Source organism: Leptonychotes weddellii, chromosome 3 (assembly GCF_054177405.1).
Source record: "Leptonychotes weddellii isolate Sample4059 chromosome 3, ASM5417740v2, whole genome shotgun sequence".
Classification (NCBI taxonomy): domain Eukaryota; kingdom Metazoa; phylum Chordata; class Mammalia; order Carnivora; family Phocidae; genus Leptonychotes; species Leptonychotes weddellii.
Window position 1 is genome coordinate 17,507,483 of NC_138371.1, and position 17,035 is coordinate 17,524,517.

At 56.6% G+C, this 17,035-nt stretch overlaps 1 protein-coding gene across 11 annotated transcripts in view; it reads left to right on the top strand.

The window, feature by feature from the left end:
- The window catches only part of TNS1 (tensin 1), a 201,161-nt gene that overhangs the window by 71,755 nt on the left and 112,371 nt on the right, over positions 1–17,035 (top strand). For all 11 annotated transcript variants that reach the window (XM_081813624.1, XM_081813628.1, XM_081813626.1 and 8 more), the window contains one exon: positions 16,894–16,935. In XM_081813624.1, coding sequence (XP_081669750.1) covers positions 16,894–16,935 — 42 coding nt within the window. The remainder of the gene's footprint in view (positions 1–16,893; positions 16,936–17,035) is intronic.

The window sequence follows — 17,035 nt, forward strand, 5'->3', positions numbered from 1 at the left end:
TGCTCATCTAGAGGAGGGGCTCGCCTTTGGCTCTTGACCTTGACCAGACCTGAGCAATCAAGTGGCTACAGCAGCCCTTTATGGGGAGCAGTCTGTGGGTTAGGCCCTGGGCTTGCTGCTGGGGTGGGGGGTCGAAGGGCGGGCACAGGGCTCAAGGGGTGTGTAAGAAAGGCCCAGGGCATGGGGAGAGCAGCGCTCTTGCTCTGTTCCTGGATTCTGGAAGAGTCCCTTCCCTTGCTGGGCCTGATGTCCTCACCTGTCGGTGAAAGACTGGGGAGGTGCAGGGGCTAGAAGAGTGTGTGAGTGCATCTCCCTGCCTGAATCTCCCCTGGTCCTAAGCTGCGAGAACTTCACCTTGGATTGACCTTGCTTCCCTCCTGCCCCGCCCCCACCTCTGGCAATTGCTGGCAGGAAGTCCTGCTGATTAGGGCTCTAATCACCGGCTGAGACTCCCAGAAACAGCTGAGCTGGTTGAGCAGAGAGGGGCAGGCGGATGGGCATGGGGAGAAGCTCCCACCGAGGGACACGAGCTGGGTGTTGGGCTGTGATGGGGGGCACTTGATGCCTGCCTGTGACTGGGGGTGGGCTTCTTGGGTGGGGGCCGTGCCCAGGCACCCACAGTGGAGGCTGCGTGCTGAGTCCGACTGGGCACATGAGGCCCCTTATTATTCACTTCAAAGCCTTTTGGGGGCACTGGCTGTATGCCAGGCAAGGTGCCAGGGGCATGGGGCTGGAAAGGCCAGGGGGACATGGTCTAGAGGGAGACAAAGGGGAGTAGATGGCTTTCTGCCAAATGCAGAGGCAATGTCAATCAGGAAGCAATGTACACGAGCTGGTGGAGTGGAGAGAGCTTTGGAGAAGAGATGCCATTGGAGATGGGTTTTGAAGGTTGAGAAGGAGTTCTGCAGGAAGCAAAAGGGACAAAGACTTCTTCAGGCACAGGGGAAAGGCATGCACAAAGGCACATGTCATGATGGATCAAATAATGTCCTGCACCCTGTGTTAGAGTCAGACAGAATGCTCTGTCCCTCCCGGCTCTGCTGCTTGCTAGCTGGGTGGCCTTGGGCCAAACCTCAGTGTCTGCATCTGTCAAATGGGGTCGATATTGCAGCCTCATAGAGCTATGATGGGGATGAAATGAGATCCTCTCTGGGAAGTGCCCCGCTCAGTGCCTGGCACGGAATAGGCCCACAGGAAGTGGTGTGCGTGGGAAAGGATGGCTTTGGGCGAGCCTGCTGGTGTTTCTTGGGGTCCAGCCATGGGGGGTTTCCTGGGCCAGGTGAACGAGGGAGCAGCTGAGGGCTTTCATGTGGGGAAAATGTGATGAGACTGTTATTCAGGAGGGTGATTTGGACGGTGTGAAGGCTGTACTGGCCAGGGAGATCTGGGGACATCCCATAAGCCAAAGTCCTCAGAGTCCTCTGTGCAAATTTCTCAACCCCAAGCTGGGAAAGCCTCTCCTGCCATCGCTTCATCTCTCTGGGCTTCCTTCCCACGTGCTGACCCCCTTTCCTGCATCAGGAGGCTGTGGAGAACCTGAAATCTCCTTCCTGGGAGATCTTTCAGGCCAGGGGAGAGCCCTGTTGTAGCAGGCGGGAGTGAGGGTAGACCATAGGCTCTGGCATTTCTAAGGAATCGGGAGGCTCCTTTGGGGGCATCCTTCACTGTCTGCCTGGCACACGGTGGGCCCTCACTCTTTATTGAGCGAACGAACGCGAGGGTCCCCGAGTCAGGGTGGAGGAGCCTGCACTCGGAGGCCGAGGGTTTGCGGCCTGACCGTAGGCGGCCTGGTGAGTGTCTGGACGGGGGCTGCCTGTCCAGAGCCACGAGGACCGTTGAGCGTCACCGAGGCCGGTGGGGCTGAAGGAGTTCCATGATGGTGCGTGGATGAGGAAGCAGGGATTTCGGGAGCTTTAACTTGGAGCGAGGCCCTCTCATGAGGCACGGTGGGGAGGAGGGGGTCAAGATCAGACACTGTGGCCACACTGTGGGTTTCAGTCTTGACCCCAACCTGCCAGTGCTTTATTTACCCATCTGTCAAAGCAGGAAATAAATAGAACCATGCCCAGCACACAGGCCATGCTCTGTGACCCTTGGTTATTATTACTACTATTGTTATGTGTTGGTGCAGAGGGAGAGAGGCAGGTAGGGGCCTCTTGGCTGGGATGAGTGCCCCGAGCGGGTGGGAGAGCACAGGAGAGACGAGGCTCCCCGGGAGGCTTTGAAGGCTCCTCGGTGCCTCATGAACTGCCTCGAACCCCACACATCGGGCTGTGTCTGATGTGGCCAGCTGGGCTGAGCCGGGTGTGGGAGCGGAGGCTACGGCCAGCCTGGATTCCAGGCCGGAGCCCTGGGAGAGCAGGGGTGAGCCGGGGCGGGGGGCAAGGGGAGGAGAGGTGAGCAGAGAGGAGGCCAGGACTCTCCCAAGTCCCCAGCTGGGACCCCAGGAATTCCTCCCATCATGTCCTGCCAGAGGGCCTGGCCTTCTAGCTCCATGGCCTCCAGAAGGCCTGTGGTCCATCTCCCGTCTGCCAGGAGACTGTTCCTGATGCTCTGTCGCTGTTAGAAAGTGATTGCTCCCCACTAAGCACGGTTTAGCTGCAGCTCCTTTCTTCTCTTCTCATCTGGGCTTCAGCTCCCCCAAGTCCAGTGGCTCGGGATAAGCAGCTGCTTTGCAACAGGAGGGCATGAGGGTAGGCTGCAGGGGCCCGCTCCAACCGACTCCCCGTGGGGTGAAAGGACTTGTAGTGAGTGGAGGGACTGGTGGCATGGGGGCCAGGCGGCCTGCTTGCAGGCCCCCTTTGGCACTGTGTGACCTTGGGCAAATCACATCCCCTCTCTGGGCTTCAGTTTCTTCGTTTATAAGATGAGAGGTTGGCCTTAGGAGAGCCCTCTGTTTCTCCAACCAGTGCTGACATTCTGCAAGGCTGCAGATCTTTCTGAACAGAGAGGCTCTTGTTCTTGGGGCCGTCCGAGGAGCCATCCAGCATGGAGGTGGGGGTCCTGGAAGATCTTCAGGCATCTGCTGGGAAGCCAGCTGAGATGCTGGGAAGGTCCCTTCTAGCCCTGGGATTGGAAAGTTCTTTGCCCAGTGACCACTCCTCCAAGCAGCTCTATTTCTTGGAACAGAGTGGAGGCTAACAGCTGTCTGGGTTGAGTGGGCCAGAGTCTGTGGGGCTCGGCCCCAGTGACTCAGGTGGCGATGCGCTGGCAGGATTGGGGCTAGCAAAGCGAGGGTGGGAACCAGCCAGATCCGCTGGCTCCCCTTGGCCACTCTCAGGGAACAGAGTCGGAGTGAGTGATGTGCTGGGGGGCAGGGTGCCGAGAAGAGTGAGTAACTAACAGTTGTGAGTAATGGCCCAGTGTCTCTGCTGGGCAGGTGGCTCCTAGGCTGCAGAGCTGTCTGAGGCTCCGGAAATGCTCCCCGGAGGCCCAGCCACTGAGTCACCGCAGCCTGAGCCCCTTAGGAGCTGGGGGTCCAGGCTGGCATGCCCCCCCACCTGCCCCCTTTGCATCTCTGTGCCCCTCTGCATCAGCCCCTCTGCCCAGCGATCCTGCCACGCCCTCTAGGCCGCACAGCTGCCCCGTCTTGTCGTCGAAGCACCCGGGTGACTTGGGTTGCCTGCAGGGATATAGATTTGCAGTCTGGCTGTCCTGGGTCTGAGTCCCAGCTCCAGTGCTGGGACCCTGGGCAACTTACTTTTCTCCCTGAGTTTCTTGGTCTCATATGGAAAAGGGAGATTTGGCTGTTGTACAGACCGTTGAAAGGGGTCAACGTGATGCCGTGTCTGCAGTACACGGTACCTTCGAGGGATTCAGATGATTTGGTCATCCGTCCAGCCCTAAACTCTGTTTTGCTCCTCTTCCCCACCTCCACTTCTAAAATTCCTGCTCCCATGCCTGTATTCCGTGATTTCCGGGATGTTTATTCTCCTATCAGCTTAGTACACTTGCCCTCCTGTTTCTGACACCTCCCACCCAGCTTTCATCAGTGTGCCTCGCCCCTCACCTGCTTTTCCAGAAGGATGGGCAGGATGCAAGTAGGGGGGAGAGTCCAAGGGGAATCTGTTGCTGTCCCTGCTCCCACAGATAGGCTGGCTCCTGGGGGCGCTTTGAGATCTGGGTGAGTATTCAGACTTGAACCCCCCTGCCTCTGCTGGTTCGTGCTCTCCCCTCCTCCAGTCTGCCCCTGTGGATCATTCCCCACCCTGGCTTCCTGAGATGAACTGTGCCCCGGGACCCCGTCCCCTGCCCCTGGGTGTGCTGGTGGGGCCGCTGTGCGGGAGTCGGTGCGGCTCTGCTTGGGGTGCGGCTGGCAGTATCACGGAGTGACTTTGCATCTGGTGCTGGCAGGGGTCCCGGGGGCTGTGTCTGTGCTGTGTGTGTGCCTTGGGGTGTGTGAACTGCGCGTCTGCACCTCAGCAGCGTCTCTGGGTCCCTGGGGTCTGCAGCTGATGTGAGCCGTCTTCCCTGTCTAAAGTCCGCCTGCATTTTCTGAGCCAGATAGAGCCGAGTCTTCCGCTGCCCCTCCCTTCAGCAACCCCTTCCCTCCAGACCTGGTTTCAGATGCGTGCATCTCCGAGGTTCTCCCGGAGAACAAGGAAACATTGCAGGGGGAGGGTGGATATGCGTCAGATGCAGCCGAACAATGCCGGTGACAGCCAGGCCTCCGCTGGCCTTCAGTGCTGGCCTCGCTTCAAGTCTCAGCTGCCGGCTAATTGGGAACCAGAGGGGGCTTCCTGCGCCTCAGCCACAGATGGATTTAAAGGAGCAACATGGGGCTGGGCTGCCCTGCCCTTGGGACTCCTGCTTCCGGGGCTCCTGGTGTGGTCCATCAGAGCAGATGGGGTTCTGGAACACCAGCCCTTGCCCTGCGCTAATTGTGCAGATGCATCATCACGCTGAGTGCTCCTGGTGCTGCCGTCTGGGGCCCAGGACTTGCCTACGGGAGTGCCTTTGCAGATCACTGAAGCTGAGGCCAGAGTCGAGAGCTCAGGGAAAAGAAGTGGATTTTTTTTTTTTTTTTTTTTGATGGGAATCCCTTGCACTGTACGATACTTTCCCAAGTTCTGACGTATTGGTGGATGGGACCTTGTCAGTCAGCTACCTCTTCTCACCTGGTATATATAGTTCCTGAATTCTTCAGTCAAGTGGGCATAAGAACAGAGCCTACCTCACAGGGTTGAAGTGATGATTTTTTTAAAGATTTTTTTTAAAGATTTTATTTATTTGAGAGAGAGAAAGAGAGCGAGCATGAGCAGGGGGAGGAGCAGAGGGAGAGAATCTCCAGCAGACTGTGAGTGGAGTGCAGAGCCCGATGGAGGGCTCGATCCCAGGACCCCGATCTGATCATGACCTGAGCTGAAACCAAGAGTCGGACGCCCAACTGACTCAGCCACCCAGGTGCCCCTGCAGTGACGATTTGATGAGCTGAGATACATGCAGCCCTTAGCATGGGGCCCGCACCGTGCAGTTTACTGCTGTGGACATGAAGACATGGAGGCGCATGTTGGTAGCGGCTCAATGGAAGGGACTACTGTGTACTAAGCGTGTGCTGTGTTCCAGGAGTTTTTAGTGGTGTCACCTGAGTCAACTCTGTTTGGTTGCACCCTGGAACGTAGGTCTCCTTATCCCCATTTTTCAGACGAGGAGACCGCCTCGGGGAGCTGCAGGAAGTGGCGGGCTATGGCAACGTGGAATTGGAAGCCACGCCCGACTCCCAGTCCAGTGCTTCTTCTCCCAGCTCTTGCCCTTTGGCTGGAAACTCGTGGCCTCTCGATGTGTTGAGGAATTTGGAAGAAAGGGATCCATGGACAAAAGGTGTTAGGTGTGATCTTTCAGAACGGAATCTGCTCCCAGCTACGGGTTTTGGGTTAGAATCAGAGCTGTCTGCAGTCAGGCGATGGGACAGAATGACCTGCAGGGGTCCAGGGAATGTAAGAGCCACAGATGGGCTTTGAGGATGTAGAGTTTTCTCCTGGGTAACATGGGCTTGGGTTGCCTTTCACCTTGTTCTTTCTTTGCGCGTCCTTCAATTTTTTAAAAAGAAAGTAGGTAGACACTGGGAGGGATTTCCTGATTGTTAGCAGCATAGGGCAGTTTGGGGAGCCTCAATTTTTCTTCAAATTTGAGATGACTTTTTTTAAATAACATTTGGTATTTCTGCAGTTGGTATGCATCTTGCAATTGGAGTGCACATTTGGGGTAGCATTTCTCCCTCTCAAAACCTGTTACCCAATGGATGGTGCTCCAGGCAACCAGTAACACCTTTAAGATTAGGAAGCAGAGTGGGAAGGGAGAGAGGGGCCAGGAGGGGCCAGGCCCCTGGTCCTGGCCCAGGAGCAGACTCTGGTCTAGTTTAAGAAGGCAGAGGGACCCTCTGGTGTTGGTGTGGGTTCGAGTGTGGCCCCCAGCTCCAGAATTCTCCGATCTGTGGCCTGGCCGAGCCCCACTGTCTCCTCACCCCAACCTCTCGTCAGCCTCCTTTGCCACGTCCCAGGGCTGTCGGTGTGCCTCTTAGCAGTTCCCGAGCCCTCTGACTCCTTGGGTTTCCCCCTTGCTCTTAGCTGTTTTTCCCATGCGTCCTTCCTGCCTCACTGTTCTGGCACAGTTTAGGGTCAAAGACTTTTGTCCCTGCAAGTTCTCCTCTAGGGACAGAAACCCTCTGTGGGGAGTGAGGGGGGTTGGGTGGGCAGCCTCCCTCTGGGCGTAATTTCTGGAAAAACAGATGGATTTGAATCCCAGTGAGATAATAACCCTCTTCATACCTTCCTTATAGCAGTTAGTTACTGGACTCTTTTATAATTCCCTGTTTACATGTGGGCCTCCTCCACTGGGCCCCAAGTTCCCCTCCTGGTCCAGGCCATTCTTATTCATCTCTGTCTCCCTTGCTGGGAACCTGGCACTGAGGAGTGAATGCAGGGTCTTGCTTCCTAGGCCTGTCCCCCATCCCCCCCCACCGGTCCCCCAGTTCCACTAAAACCTTGACCACAGACCACAGCCCTTTCCTTGACCAGATTCTTTGAGGAACTTCCTAGAAGCTATGTTTTCTGTGCTGCAGGCCATGTCACCCCACCCCCTGCTTCGGAACAAATGGCCCCTCTCCAGGAGGAGAAGAAGGGCTGGGGTTTTCCCTGGGCTTTGCATCTCAGGAGAAGGCAGCTCTGAAGTCTCCGTTTCAAACTGCCTGTTGACACTTTCACTTATGCAGCAGAGGCCCTGCTTCCTCGGAGGCCTCCAGGCTGGGCCTCTCAGTGGTGTCTGGCTTCTCCATCTTCTCCTGTCCCCTTGAAGCTGTCTTGGTGGCCTCTCTCCTCTGCACCTGGCCCTGGCTCAGAGCTTGTCTTGCTTTGGCAGCAGCTGCCTATTTTGGGTGGGACATTTGGCCTCCAGCCCTGCCCCTCGCCTGCACCTTCTCTCACTGGCTCTGGAGGCATTGGGCTACTCCAGAGCCCCTGGACAGGTGTGTCAGTCCAGCCCTCCAGACCTTGCACAAGGCGCCCCCTTTGACCCGCTTCCTCCGTTTTGCCATGTGCGCCCCGGGCCCCGCTTACTGGTCTTCTCTCTCTTTTCCCACGGCTGATGTCTCCCCCGCCCCATCCACCTCAGAGGCCATGCCCTCCATGAAACTCTTGCTGTGGCCCCTGACGGGTCAAGGTGGTGGGGTGCTGGGCACAGCTGAGGCTTGGGACCTTGGGTGAAGCGTGTGACCTCTCTGAGCCTCATCTGGGAAATGGGCTCAGAGCATATTAGATGGAACAGAATTGGACCTGAAAGGGGGTTTCTCTGGCTGGAGCAAGGGCTTGGAGGCAGAGAGGTGGGGAATGGGGCCTGAAAGAGACCCAGCCAGGTCCCGCAGGGCCATGAGGACCATATTAGGGCATTTGGACGCTGTCCCATGGAGCCAGGAAGGACTTCAGGCAGGGGAGTGACAGGACTGGATGTGCATTTTAGAAATAGTTCCCTGGCTGCTGAGTGGAGAATAGGTTAGAGGGGCAAGACCTAAGGCAGAGACCTGGGTTAGGAGGTTCTTGCAATAATCTCTATGGTGCAGGGTGGGGCGGCTTGGAAAGATATTTGGGCAGAAGAATTGTCCAGGCTTGGTGGGAGGGAGGGGAAGGGAGAGTCAAGGCGGATGCTCAGGTTTCTGGCTTCACAACCTTGGGTGGCCGAGGGTGGGGGAGTGGGGTGGTTGTCAGCACTGAGCGGGAGAGGAGTGAGGCGGAGGTAGGGCTGTGAGCCCAGGATGCTGATCAGTGTCAAGCCCTGGGCCCAGCTGTGCCTTCTGCCCCCTGCTGGTGCTTTCCTGCGGCCTCATGTGTCCCACCCTTGTCTGTGGCTATTGCTCAGCCCCTCTGGGACCCCTGGCTTCCTCTCTCGTGCTCCCAGGGACTGGCACACCATAGATGCTCAGTACAGGTTTGCCCGACCTCAACTTCTGTGCTTCTCCTGCTCACTGGGGTTTCATCATAAGAAGCTGGCCTGGTTGCAACCTCAGCCCTCCTAGAGTCACTAACTGTGGGTGTGGGTGAGTGTGGCCCCTGAGCCGGGGTCTTGGCTTGGGTTTAGGGGGAGGCACATCTTCAGAGAAAATGCTCTGCCACCAGCCGGGCCTCCAGCGTGGACTAACCCGGGTGCTAGCTCACGCCATCCTCCAGAAGGGCTCTGCAGGGGACCAGCTTCCGTAGGTGGAGGCCTGCTGGTTCCATAGCATGCCCTGCTAGGTCCACCGCACCCCCCTTTCCTGTGGCTGCACCTTCTGGCCAGGCACAAGAGGGGCACACCCGGCTCCCCACCTCATGTAGGGTTGGGCTGTGCAGTCTGGCTGCTGCGTGTGGGTGTGGCCAGAGGTCAGGGAGGTGTTTGCCTGCAGAGAAACTTCCCTGTCCGGAGAGCCCTTTCTTGAGTGTGTTACCAGACCTAGAGGCTGGCAATGGGCGGGGTGGTCAGTGCGTGGGTGTGAGGAGAAGGTCCCGAGACAAGAGGGAGGACTGGGGAGAAGGGGGTGCTGCTGGAGCTTGGGGAGCAGGTTGATTGGGTCAGTGGTTCAAGAGGCATGTGGCCCAGGAGGGTTTGGGTGAACAGTGGGGACAGACGTCCTGGGGGCATTGCCCAGAGTCGGCCCTCTGGGACTCTCCTCTATTTCTTGTCGGAGTTCGAGCCTGTGCTGGGTTTGGGGAAAGGGCTGGCCCCCGGTTCTGGAGGGGACTCTTGCCTGGGACATGCCCTACCCCCCTCAGCTCAAGGTGTCCCTGGTAACAGGTCCCTTCTTGCCTCCAGGAACTGGATGCACTTCCTTTCCTGATCCTGAGCAGAACTCTATATAAGGGAAGGAAACAGCCGAGCAGGCCAGGAGCGAGCTCTGGTGAGGACAAGCAGCCTGGAGGGGAGGGCGCAGGCCTGGGAGCAACTACCATCTCTTCTCCAGGAGCCCCCTGCCCAGGGCCTGGGGCTCAGAACTGGAGGCCAGTGTCTTGAGCCATTGAGCCATGCTGGGGCTCTGCCTTTTGCCGCCCGGACCTTGTCCTTGCTCCCCGCAAGCCCCCTGGCTGAGGCATTCTGTAGTTACCTGACTGCTGTGTAGGCTCAGTGCACACTTGCCTCCCACCGGGCTTCCAAGCCATCCTTCAGTCCACTTGGCTGGGCCTGCCAGCCTGCCTTTGCCCGGCTCACTGGGGCTGGCCATGGCCTTCTTGCCGGAGCCCGGCGGACTCATCACGTGATGTCTGAGGTGCTGGGCTGGCCACAGCCGAGGGGGTCTTCTGGCTCTTTCCTCAGTCATGTGGCATGGAGGCTAGATCCTCTGGGGGGTCATGATCTGTATTATTCTTGACCCCTGTGGTGTCACCACAGTGACCAGGGCTCAGAGGTAGTGGCGTGCTGGCCACAGGTTCCCCAGGAGGGGCCCGGAGGGTGAGCAGCAGCTCCAGTGGGAGGGGGGGTCCACTTGCTCCGTGCAGGGCAGGGAGGGAAGAAGTCGGGGCGGTGGTGTCCTGTGCTGTGGCTGGGGGAAGAGAAGGCAAGGCTGGAGGTCAGGGTCTGTCCAGTGTGTGTTTGTTAGGGTGGAAATGAGGACTTCTTGGTTTTAGGGTGCCCAAGTGGCCCGTTGTCTGTGGGCTTTGGGACCCCCACTTTTTCTCCCCCTCCCCATTATTATTAGTATCATTATTACACGTCTTTAGCCTGCCTTAAGCTTCACCCTTTACTTCTCTCTGCTCCCTCTCCCACTCAGGCACCTTCAGTGGCTCCCCAGTGCCAGCATCTAAAAGTCTTAACTTCTCTGCTGGGCTGTCAAAGTTGCCCGTGGTCCAACCTGGAAAGAGAGTTTGCAGCCGGTCCTCTTACCCTTTGTCTCCTTCCGTTTGTCCTTTAGTGTCCCTCCTTCTCCCCTTACCCCACCCTGTGTCCCAGCCAAGGGGGACTTGTAGGAGTTCTTTCCTCCATGCCTTGTTCACGTGATCATTTGCACCTGAAATGCCCTTTCCCCATCTCCACCTTTTAAAACCCCATCCACATACCGGGTGAGCTCCGGGCTCTGGACCAGGGGCTCTTCCCGCCCTCGGGGCTCTTAGAACAGTCCTGGGTGAGACGCCCAGCAGACAAAAGCAATCTATCCTGGAGGCCTGGCCCAGGTGTCCCCTCCTCTGTGGACCCTACCCGGGACCCCCGAGTGCTCTCTGCATTCACAGCCCCTGGCACCTCCATCCGGCCATAGAGGCAGCGTGGCGTGCTGGGCAAGGTGGGCACTGGAGGCAGGCGGACCCCGGGGTCTGTCACTTAGCAGCTGTGCTGTCTTGGATCTCACAGGATTGCCGCGAAGACGGCTGGACATGAGGGCACTCATCTCTGCCTCCAGCAGGTCCCAGGGAGAGGAAGGGATAAAATAGTGTGCCTGGTACACAGTGAGCATCCAAAGAAACCTCAGCAACTGCTGCTTCTGCTTCTGCCATTCCTTCTCTTACGAGCTGTTCGACTTTGGGCAATGGCTTGATCTCTCTGAGCCCATGTGCCCCAAAGACCTGTCATGAAGACTAAATAAAATGTATGTAAAGCACCCAGGTCGGTGATGCATAGTAGGTGCTCTGCAAACCCTACTTTCCTTCCCTCCCGTGTACCTCTGGGTGTCAGCCGAGATGGGGGCTGGAGTTGTGGAGGCAGGGATGTGGAGGGGTTGTCAGGCAGAACCTCGGTGGAAACAGCCTGCGTGTCCATCCATCGGATAAACACGGTGTGCTGGGCTCACGCAGTGGATTAGTATGCAGCCTGGAAAAGCAAGGCAGCTCTGCCACATGCGGCCACATGAGTGAATCCTGAGGACATGACACCAAGTGTGACAGTTGCTGGGGCAGCTCTAACAACATACCGCACGCTGGGTGGCTCACACAATGAATTCATCTTCACCCACTTCTGGGGGCGGGAGCTCCAAGTCCAGGCGTTGGCACTTCTCATTTCCTCTGAGGCGGATTCTTGTGTCCTCACGTGGTCCTTGCTTTGTGCATGTTCCCCTAGTGACTCTCTGTGGGTCCTAGCCTCTTCCTATAAGGACACCTACCAGATTGGATTAGGGCCCGCAGATGGCCTCGTTGTAACTCCATCACCTCTTTCAATACAGTTACGTTCTGACGTACTGGGGATTAGGACTTGCAACGTGGGAATTTGGGGGGATAGAACTCAGCCCAGAACACGAAGGAAATAAGACAGACTCAAAATGCTGTGTGATTCCTCTTATGCGAGGTGCCTAGAACAGGTAAATTCATAGACACAGGAGGTAGCTTAGAGATCCCCAGGGGCTGGGAGGAAAGGGGGACGGGGTTCTTGTTTAAAGGATGTGGGGTTTCTTGTTTGGAAAGGTGACAAGGTTCTGGAAATGGGTAGGAGTGATGGTTGTACAGCAGTGTGAATGCACTTGTGAATGCACTTACCTGCCATTGAAATGTACTCTTAGAAATGGTTAAAATGGTAAATTTTATGTTGTATGCATTTTACCACAATAATAATAATAGAAAGGACTAGCTAGAGATAGGAAAAAAAAAAAACCTTCTGCTCAGGATTGTATGAAATGCTAGAGTCAGAGACTTGAGTGGTTCTCAGTTTTGGCTGGGGCAAGGCGGTCCTGTCCAGCCCCAGGGTCAGGCGGACGTGGGGAGCTCCTCAGAAGAGCTGGGCAAGTTTAGGAGCCCAGGGTTTGATGTTATCAGGGCCGACAACTTGAGGCCCTGAGGATGGGAGTGTCACCCAGTTGGGGACCAGGTCCCATCGCTTGCACACTGGTGAGGTGATGGGGCCATGCCAGGTGGGTGCCTGGGTTTCCTCTTGCTCTGCAAAGAGCATTGCCTGGAGCCCACAGACCAAGATTTCACCTGCAGCGTGCCCCTTCCCAGCTGATTGACCTGCGACAAGTGTCATGATCTCTTCGAGCCTCCGTTTTTTTTCATCTGTAAAACGGAAACAATATTACTGACTCTGCAGGATCGGAAGGGCTCAGAGAGACAGGCATATGGCAGGATTGGCCCCAGCACCTGGCGCGTAGAAGGTTCTCAGCGGTGGCGGTGATTTTGACCACTGGTAGTTGCAGGCGCCTCCCTTCCTCGGGTCCGAGTGTCCTGCATCTTCCCACAAGTGCTTATTGTGCAGCTACTATGTGCTGGGACCAATGTGATGAACAAGACGTATTCTCTGCCCGCAGGGCCCTTGATTTCTAGCAGGGGAAACAGATTACTGACTAGGAAACAGACACCTGTTTAGTTGCAAATTGCAATTAGGTCTGTGAAGGAAGAGATAAGAATGCAGGAGAAACAGTGTGTGTGTGTGTATGAATGACTTAAGGGAGTCAGGGAGGGCCTCTCTGTGGTGGTGGCATTGAAGCCAAGCCAGAAGGCTGGGAGGGAACAGCATATGCAGAGGCCCTGAGGAAGAACAGAGCTAGGTGTGCTCGAAGGACTGAGAAGAGCCCACCCTTATGTGTGGCTTTAGGTCCTGGACAAGGGATGGACACGGAGTGCTGGTGGAGAGAAGTACAGGGCCCAGGTCACGCAGGGAGCCCTTGCCTGGCTGGCTGCAGTCTGGTGCATTCAACCTCGTGACCTGGGGGAGTCTCCAAGGGTGTGTCCCGTTGTTGGCATTGTGTCCAGGGACCTTTGAAATTCAGAAGATGTTAGTGGGTGGGGGACTGATGAATGCCAGGCATTGGTAACTCACCCCCCAGCTGCGCCCCCAGCTCTCTCCCTTGCAGGCTCCAGGGCCAGATTTGCCCCTCCGCAGTGGCCTTGGACAAGTCATCACCTTTTCTGTGCCTTCCTTTCTTCATCTGTGAAATGGGGATAAGAAGTCTCTGCCCCAAGCATTTTGAGAGCTTAGGACAGTAGCAGACTGAAAGCCACATTCCAGGGGCTGTTGCCCTGGTCGTTGGATAGAGCTGTAGGGACACTAGCATTTACGAGAGCATCAGCATGGCCGAGAGGGCAGGAGCGCATCTCCGTCGGGAGCCGGCCTGCTGGGTTCACATCATCGGATGGCTTATCGACCTCCCCAACGCCTCGGCCTCCTGGGCCATAAAACGGGGTGTTGAGGGTTGTTGTAGGGATGAAATGAGGGAACTTAGGCTGAGTGGCATAGGGTAAGTGTGACGGGGGCACCTGCCATTGCTTCTACTTTGACTGTTGCGTTTTTCCAAGGGCAGAGACTGAGCATCAGGCCTGCTCAGCCTGCACCGTGTGGATGGGTTTATGGAGATACACCAGGGGAGGAGGCTTACCTGAGGCTGACCTCCTGGGCCCGAGCCCTGGAATCCCACACTGCCAGTGCCCGGGAAGCCAGTCTATGACAGGGCTGGGATCCAGAGCCCCTGCAGACACCCCAGAGTCTGCCCCCTCTGCGGAGAGAGGGTTTCTAGCTCGGGTCCCTATGGGGCAGTGGGAGTGGTCACTGCTGACACCGGGAGTGTGGGGCCGTAGGGCACGGGCCACAGAGTGGCAGGGGGCCCTGGCTCTCCCTGGCACATTCCAGGCTCCTGAGAGGGTGGCCAGGGGCCAGGGTGCCGGAGGGAAGGAGAGAGCCTTTTAAGGAAACATTTCTCTGCTTACAAAAAAAAAGAGAGACAAGAGACATTGAAACACACAACAAAGTTAGTGGGCTGGCCAGCCGGCTGGCCTGGAATGCACAGCTGGGGGCGGTGGGTGGAGGAGCTGCTAGGGGGCAGCAGGCCCCGAGGGGCGCCCAGACCGCAGGCCCTGCGGCCAGGGGTCCACCGCTCCTCTGCAGAGCTCAGGCCTTAGGGGCAGCTCTGCCTCAGGGGAACAGGGAAGCGACCTGGGGTCGGGACACCTGGACTCCCGTTCTTTCCACCACCGCCTTAGGGTGGTCCTGGAAGAGAGGCCCTCCCACTGTTTCAGAGGACACTGTCCATTCTGTCCCTGCTTTAAATGGATCCATAACCTCTCCCCGACCCCCTCAATCCCCAGACCCCGAATGGAGACTGGAAACCCCCTCGTGTCACGGCGTGGGAGACAGTGGCTGTGGATGGGACTTGCCTGGGTCCGGAGGCCGTGGCCGGAGTCTGCAGCATCCGTCCCCCTGCAGCATGGTCCTCAGGTTCCCAGCCCCACCCGAGCCCCAGCTCCAGCTCTCAAGGAAGGAGTGGAGCAGGGTGCTGCCCTGTGGATTGCACCTGCTCCCACCCAGGGCCTGAGGGACCCATAAATGATAGAGTGGTGGCAGACACTGGGAACCTGGCCCCGTGAGGTTGAAACCTATAGCCCCTGAATGGGGTTAGGGACAGGAGGGGACAGGGAGGAGGCCACTGCTGGATGCAGGACTCCTGCCTCACAGGTGCTTGGGGGAGCAGTAGTGACCCCCGTGGCTGAGACCTTGTCCAGTGGGCAGGGCAGGCAGAGAACCCTGCAGGCCACAGCCACCTCTGGGACCTTCCCTTCCTTCCCAGTCTGTTCTCCTGGCATCCTCCACCCCACCCTAGGCTCTGTCTGCCCCAGAAACTTCTAAAACAGTCACTCATGGCTCCATGCTTGTGTGTACCAAGAACCCTGAACTTGGGGGAGCATTTGTCCCCATGTTTCCTCGTTCTCTTGAACATAAGGGAGGAGTTTCCCTTCACATTTCATTTTGGGAATCAGAATGCCTAAGTTCAAATCTTCACCACTTATCCACTCTGTGACCTTGGGCAAGGTGTTTAACCTCTCTGTGCCCCCCTGCACCTCAACCAAAGATGTAATAGTACCTACCTTATTGGGTTGTTGAAAGATTAAATGAGTTAATATGGGTCAAGCATAGATAATAATGCCTGTCATTCCTATAGTCCGTATTCAATGAATGTTAGCTATTGTTCCTTTCTTTTGGCCTCATGTATGACTCTCTCAATAGTCTCGGAGTAATGGTGAGTACAGGGCGATAGATACTGAGACTCAACTCAGGCTTCTTTGCTGGAGAATGAGTTGGGGCAGGAAGCCCGTAACGGGACTGGATCGAGAACCCAGGGATGCTAAACACCCAGCTTCTCTGCCCCTTCCAGAGCTCAGGGCACACCATCACGTGAGTCTTGTCCCCTTCTGGGCTGGTGTGTCAAGTCTGGGGATCCCTTTGGCTGGTTGGAGGACAGAACTGGGTCTGGTGGAGGGAGGGCCCGGCTGAGGGTGGCTTCTTGTGAGCAGCCAGCTCTAGCCGAGCCTGGAGGCTGTCACCATCACTGCTCTGCTGGGGTGGTGGCCGGAGCAGGGGTTGCCCACTTTTTGAGGAGGCAGCAGCCCCCTCTTCAGCGATCTGGGGCTTGTGCCCACACACCCTTATGCCCGAGGGAGAGCCTCCTCCTAGTCCCCTCCGTGGGCCCCTTGGGTTGGGAATTGGAGCCAAGATTGAGGTATGAGCTCCAAGAAAAACGTGTCCCAGCTAGAAAAAAAGAACACACTGAGTCTCTGATAAAGGGCCCTGCTAATTGTCAGGGTAGTGGTTTGGCTGCCTGGCCTGGATGGGGGATGTTATCTCAGGGGAGGGAGAAATGCAGCCCTCCCTCCCCCCTCCCTCTGTCTGGAGGCCCGCGTGCCAGTCCCCACCCTCCATCAGAGAGGAAGATGAGGATGGTGTTAAGAATAAAAGCTTGCCCATAGAGAGCGTGCTTTCACCCCTCAAGGCTTTCTTTGGAAGAACTGGCAGGGGCCTTTCACCATCCTGCTTCCCACATGCTGTGGGGACCCTAGACTCTGTCTGCATCTTTGGGTGAGATGTCCTGGCATTGGGGAGAACCTCCTTTCTCAGAGGTCTCAAACATGTTTTTAAAAAATGTAAAACAAATCTTAGCATATTGTAGAACATTTAGAACATAGAGCAGAGAAAAAAAAATCCTTCTTCTTATTACCTTAACCCACTGCTATTAAAAAAATCCCGGTGCACTGACCTCCAGTCTTCTGCATATTTTTCTACAGAATTAAAAAATTGTGTGATATACGGGGCGCCTGGGTGGCTCAGTCGGTTAAGCTTCCAACTCTTGGTTTCAGCTCAGGTCATGATCTCAGGGTCATGAGATCGAGTCCCGCATCGGGCTCTGCGCTCAGCACAGCGTCTGCTTGAGATTCTCTTTCTCCCTTTCCTTGTGCCCCTTCCTACCATGAGCATGTGTGCGCGCACTCTCTATCAAGTAAATAAATAAAATCTTAAAATCTTTTGCCTTGTGCCACACCCCCTCTACCCAGTGTTATTGCCTGAGGGATCCCTCACATGGCTGCAGAGTCTTCCAGTGACCTCTCCAGCTGGTGATGGTCAGTGTGTTGGGCTCACGGAAGGGGTGTCTAGCATGGAGGCGGGGTCGTGGAATGGTCTCAGGAGGCCCTGGTTTTCTGTGGGGATGAAAGATGCTAACCTTGCCCCTTTCTCTGTTCCCTCCCACAGGTGGCTGCCCCCTGCCTTCCTCCATCCAGCCATGAATTGGTGGTGAGTGACAGTCCCTTCCCTACCCTGCTGGTCTCTTTCCCCTCTTTCTTCAGCTCCTTCGTTATTGCTGCCTTTAGACCTAAGCATGCTGCTAGCCCCG